General features: G+C 44.1%; 1 protein-coding gene across 1 annotated transcript in view; it reads left to right on the top strand.

The window, feature by feature from the left end:
• Positions 1–3,503: 3,503 nt before the first annotated feature.
• The window catches only part of LOC103800281 (growth hormone-regulated TBC protein 1-like), a gene marked incomplete at its 5' end in the record, with an annotated part of 17,549 nt that continues 14,890 nt past the window's right edge, over positions 3,504–6,162 (top strand). The window contains 3 exons of the mRNA XM_009072654.1: positions 3,504–3,542; positions 3,679–3,805; positions 5,474–5,570. Coding sequence (XP_009070902.1) covers positions 3,504–3,542; positions 3,679–3,805; positions 5,474–5,570 — 263 coding nt within the window. The remainder of the gene's footprint in view (positions 3,543–3,678; positions 3,806–5,473; positions 5,571–6,162) is intronic.

Genomic DNA, 6,162 nt, shown 5'->3' with positions numbered 1-6,162 from the left:
GAGGTGGAAAAAAAGAGAGAGAAAAGAAATTACTTGCCTGGAAGCTACTCAGATCAGATGGACGTTACAGGTGTAGCAGTGGCAAAGGGACAATAGAGGAGGATGTTAGTTATAAAACACTTGTGTAATTTACTGAGCACCTGTCTCAGGTTGGGAAGCACCTGGATATGAAAGTGAGAACAGAAAGGATGAGATAGTAAGGTGAAGAAGTTTAACTCATAGGTGCCTGACTTTTCAAGTACCCTAAGTGGGAAGAGTACAAGATTGGAACCAAAGGCCATTGAGGCACTGGAGCGAGTCCAGCCAAGGGCAACAAGGGCAGCAAAGGGCTGGGAAACCTGTGGGATGAGGAAGGGCTGAGGGAGTTGGGTTTGTTTAGCCTGGAGAAGAGGCTCAGGGGTGACCTCCTGGCTCTCTGCAACTCCCTGCCAGGGTTGGAGAGAGGTGGGGGATGTGTGTCCTGCCATGGCTGCAGGGAGAGGACTAGAGGGAATTGGCCTTGAGCTGAGCCAGGGCAGAGTCAGATTGGATGTGAGGAGAAATGTTTTCCCTGTGAGGGTGTTGAGGCACTGGGATATTGCCCAGGGAGGTGGTGGAGTCACCATCCCTGGAGGTGTTGAAGAGGCATCTGGATCTGGCACTGGAGGATCTGGTTTAGGGTTTAGGGGTTCCAGCAGTGACAGGTTAGTGGTTGGACTGGATGATCTTAGAGGTCTCCTCCAACCTTGATGGTTCTATCACTCTATAAAGCATTAGTTTTCTGGACTGCACCTTTAAATCTCTCTGCTCCAGAAATAGCATCTGTGACTGTGCTGCTAAGTACCAAAATAGAAGTCTGTTTTATAAACTGAGGCTGATGTGGCTTTCTGCCTCTGTTTGTGTTACTCAATGAGATGGAAGTACTGTTGCCCTGAGAAAGGCAAAAAACAAGCCAGTGGTCACAGAGATAAATATTTCAGGCCTAAGTTTGCCCAAAGAGGTGGTGGAGTCACCATCCCTGGAAGTGTTTGAGGCATCTGGATCTGACACTGGAGGATCTGGTTTAGGGTTTACAGTGGAGTGACAGGTTAACAGTTGAATTGATGATCTTAAAGGTCTTTTCTGACCTTGATTCTGTGGTATTTTAGCTAAATCCATAGGCAAGCTGTTGGTTCTGTTTCACAGCAGCATTACACTGCCAGCTCACAGCACTGAAAGGCCATCTTAAAAATGCTGTTGGGATTTAATTAGCAAAGTGTAACTAGTTTTCTCTTTGCAGTCTTCTTCTTGATTCTGTAGTCCCATACCTAGTTTGTTTATAAGCAGCGGCAGATCTGCACACAACGACAAACCAGTCATAGCTTTGGGGTTTATCTAGCAGTATGAAGTTCTAATGTTCATTTCCCCACTTGAAAAGAATTCTGATTTATTTTCTCCCCCCTAAACTGGACTCATTTGAGGCTGTGCTCCTTTGAACACCAATGTCTGTCACAAATGAAGCAGATGAGTGGCTAGCAGGTCGCAGGGTAGGCTGCACAGGGCAGAGAAAGCATCTTGGAGCTGATTCTCAGGCCTTGCTCAGGTTGTGATCCTTCTTGATGACCTAGCACCAGTGGAGACACAACTCTACTCATGGTCCCATGGCATTGGAATGTGATGCCCAAGGAGGTGGTGGATTCACCGTCCCTAGAGGTTTTCAAGCTGAGACTGGATGTGGCACTTAGTGCCATGGTCTAGTAACCACAGTAGGGTTGGACTTGTTGATGATCTTTGAGGTCGTTTCCAACCTGGTTGATTCTATGATTCTATCATGGGGAAACTTGACTTTTAAAATGTGATTTTTAAGTGGAATTCCCCAGCTGCAGGAACAGGGCTGGTGTTTTAGCTCTTTGGGACTGTTTGGTGGGAGTTCACCGAGTAAGTGAACACAGATGAGTTTGATTTGAGTCATCTTTGTTCTGTATGTGATGAACTTTTTGTACTCCACTTCATCCTTGTTCTGCGTAGCTGAGGACAAGAGCCATGACTAAAGTGTTCATAGAATAATAGAATTTAAGGGTTGGAATGGACCTTATAGATCATCTAGTCCCAACCCCCTGCCCTGGGCAGGGACACCTCCTCACTAGATCAGGTTGCTCAAGGCTTCATCCAGCCTGGTCTTGAAAATGTTTCTTGTTAAATGTTTCTGTAACATCCAACATACACTTGATAAACAATAAATTTTCATTATGCTGCTATTCCTGCCAGGAATAAACACGTTTATTCATCCTATAACTCTCTGTTATTCAGGTCCTCTTAAAGATTGTCTTTTCCTTCGTGTTTCTCTCCTCAGTCACATGAGAGGTGAAGCAAAGTATTTTTCTGCCAGTGATTTGTTCTCTTTGAAAGGAAGAAATAGGGTTTGGTGTGATAACTTCTCAGTGCTCGTGACTTCCATTCCACTGCTTGTGATTTGGGGAGATTTCTTCCTTTGCTGTCTCACAGCTCAGCTTTGTGGCAAAGCTGTCACAGACTTCCCTTATGCCAGAAGAAGCTGATAACAAGTGATAATTCCTAGGACACAGAGATCTGTACAGTAATGTTGTTACTGAGCTTTATCTTTAACCCAATTTGTTGTTGTTCAATATAACCCAAACAAATATTCTTTTTTTTTTTTTCCTTTTTAGGAGTTACTTTTAGAAGTTGAAGTCAGGGAGAAAATTCCTGTTCAAAAATCAAGTCTGGACTAGTGACCTTGGGCTCTCTCTTTATAGAGTGAACCAGGCCAAAAATTACCTCTGCCTGTTTCTTTCCAACAGCTAGAGAGAGTTTTGGGGTAACTAGCTCAAACTTGCATGTCTGATTTTTAGTCCTTTGTAAGGAGAAATGAGTCCTACTATTCCTGTTTCACCTGACAGAAATGAATGGTTGGAAATGTCAGTAATTGCACAGTCCTTGGGTGGTTAAGGATTGAGCCTGAAGCATCTGGGAATGTGCTCTGATGCTTGGATATCAAAATTCAATCTGCTTCTTGATGATCTTGCACCATGAAGATACAGCTCTTCTCATGGTCACATCATGGAGAAACTTAACATTTGAAAAGTGATTTTTTGAGTGGAGTTCACCAGCTGCAGGAACAGGACTGTGTTTTTTCAGATGTTTAGGCCTGTTTGGTAGGAGTTCCCTGAGCAAGTCAACTGAAAGCTCATCTGATCTGTGAGGAGAATGTGCTTTCCCAGAGGTGCAACTGATCTTGTGCCCCTTGATGCTCAATTTGGTGTGTTTTTTCTGTCAGTCTGAATACCTGGTTGGCTCTCCTTTAAACCTTTGCAGTCAGATGTTGAGAGAGTCCAACCTACAGGACAGTGTCTTTAGGCCTGCTTGAAACTGGTTTCTGTACACAAATAGAATTATTCTTTCTAGGAATAGATTAACCTGGAATGCAAATGCCCTTTTAGCCAAAATGGAGGTAAAGCTGTTTATTAATATTGATCCACCAAAACAGCAGTTTAGTGAACCAGGGTGAAGCTTCAGTTGTACTTCAGAATCATGGAAACATCAAGGCTAGAGGAAATCTCTAAGACCATTGAGTCCAACCATTAACCTGTCACTGCTGAAACCCCTAAACCAGATCCTCCATTGTCAGAAGGAGCTGTAAAACTTTGGAAAGTGAAAGAGGGAATGGCCCTTAATTTTGGTCTTTTTTTTTCCCTTTTGTCTAGACATGAACAGAACATTTCCAGATAATGTGAAGTTCCGCAAAACAGCTGATCCATGTTTGCAGCACTCGCTCTACAACATCTTGGTGGCTTATGGGCATCATAACAAAGCAGTAGGATATTGTCAGGTAGGTAATCACTGTGCTTGGAACAATGCTGCTTTTCACCAATGGCAATCAGAGAATCACAGAATGGGTCAGCTTGGAAGGGACCACAGTGGGTCATCTGGTCTGACTTCCCTACTCCAGCAGGGCCACTCTAGAGCTCATGGCTCAGGATTGTGTCCAGATGGTTCTTGAACTCCTCGAGTGAGGGAGAATCCATGACCTCTCTGGGCAGTTTGTTTTGGGTGCCACAACATGAGAAAGATATTAAGTTATTGGAGAGTGTCCAAAGGAGTGTATGACAAACTGCAGCTCTACCACCTCAGTATCACATGTTACCACTTTTTCCCTCCTTATTCACCGTTTGCTTCATTCAGTTTTTCCTGCCTCTCTTTCTGAAGAAATTTCAGGACCTGAGGGAATGGGCTGAAGTTGTGTCAGGGGAGGGTTAGGCTGGAGATTAGCAAATGGTTCTTCCCCCAGAGGTGTTTGGGCACTGAACAGCTTCCCAGGGCAGTGAGCACAGCCCCAAGGCTGACAAAGCTCCAGAGGTGTTTGGCCAATGCTCTCAGGCACAGGGTGTGATTGTCAGGGATGTCCTGTGCAAGGCCAGGGGTTGGACTAAATGATCCTTAACAGTCCCTGCCAGCTCTGACTGTGCTGTGATTCTGGTAGAATTATGAATCCTCACTTTGCAAGTGTCAGGCTTCTATATAGAGGGGATTATATGCCACATAATATATATACAACATCTGTACCGTGGTAGCTTCTACCCCAAATGCATATCCTATTGTTACTGAAAAGTTTTGGTACCTTTGCTAGGACAAGGGCCAATGGGTTCAAGTTGAAGGATCGTAAATTTAGGCTAGATATCAGGCAGAGGTTTTCCCTGTGAGGGTGGTGAGACACTGGCCCAGGTTGCCCAGGGAGGCTGTGGCTGCCCCAACCCTGGCAGTGTTCACAGCCAGGTTAGATGAAGCCTTGAGCAACCTGGTGTGGTGGGAGGTGTCCCTGCCCAGGGCAGGGGATTGGGGCTGGATGATCTCTAAGCTCCATTCCAACCCTTAAAATTCTATGATTAACTTTTTAATGGGCTAATGAAACAAGAACTTAAGAAAAACCTCCTGTGGTTTCTTTGCACGTCTTGTCTCCTCACATGGTTCATGTTTTTAGAAGTATATGTGGAGTATTATAGGTGTATTATGAAAGCAAATGGTTTGTATTGGATGAGTTAAGCAGCAACAGCTTGTAAAAGCTGCTGGAACTGCAACTTTTCCCTGAGAGAGTGCTTGGGTTGGGCATTCTCCTCCTGCAGCCAGGCTGTACCTGCAGGTGTGTTGTGTTTGTACTACTCATCTAATACACCTATGTTTTGGTTCTGAGCTAAGCATTTTCAGTTACAGTGGGTCGGGGCTTTGGAATCAAGGAAAAAAAAAAGGAAAATTCAAAGGAAAGTATAGACCACTAAAGCTTTTCCTTTTAATTTTCTTCTTCTTGATCTCTGTTAATTACTCTTGTCAGCTGCTGTCCTGAAGGTTTAACAAGTTACTGAACCAGTGGCCTTCATTACCAGGCCTTACTTAATATGCACACTTTGTTCAACTGGAGGAATTTAGCCTTTCATCAAAAGAGATCAACTAGAAACTCTTAAGATACGTTGCATGCATCTCAAAACCCTTCGTTCACTTTCAGGGCATGAACTTCATTGCTGGATACCTGCTGCTTATTACAAAGAGTGAAGAGGAGTCCTTTTGGCTGCTGGATGCTCTTATTGGAAGGATATTGCCTGGTATGCTGAACACATGGGTAGTTGCATTCTTATATTGGAGCTTGGCTTTTCTCTTTGCATTCTTCTCCTTTTTTAGAGGGTTTAGATGTTAAAATGGACTTGCCTGGATTGAAGATTTTCTAGGGTCATGGAAACACAGGATAAAGACACAGAACACAGGCAAAAATTGCCTATGTTTGTAGTCAGATTTTAGTGTTGATGCAGTAGTTTGTGTATGTTAATTTGCAGTCTTTCTTCTCACTCCCTACTTGTACCCTAGTAGGTGTATGTCGTCTTCTTAGGTAGATGTCTTCCTCTCAGTACAATGCTGGGGAACAGAGCTGGAAAATGTGTCTGGGATTTGGCACTTCTGGTTTCAGGAATGTGGCACAACACAGAGATGGAGCAGTGACTACAAAGCAGATTAAAGATGGGAGATGGGCACAGGTTGACCCCTGAGCCTTAAGCAGGAACTCTTAGTGGCTTAGCAGGAGGCAGCATGAGCTTTCATAGAATCATACAATCAATTGGGTTGGAAGAGACCTCCAAGATCATCAAGTCCAACCCTACTGTGGTTACTAGGCCATGGCACTAAGTGCCACATCCAGTCTCA

This window comes from Acanthisitta chloris, unplaced genomic scaffold (genome assembly GCF_000695815.1).
Source record: "Acanthisitta chloris isolate BGI_N310 unplaced genomic scaffold, ASM69581v1 scaffold13094, whole genome shotgun sequence".
NCBI classification, from domain to species: Eukaryota; Metazoa; Chordata; class Aves; order Passeriformes; family Acanthisittidae; genus Acanthisitta; species Acanthisitta chloris.
The sequence above is the reverse complement of the archived record's forward strand: the minus strand, read 5'-3'. Positions and strand labels throughout refer to the sequence as shown.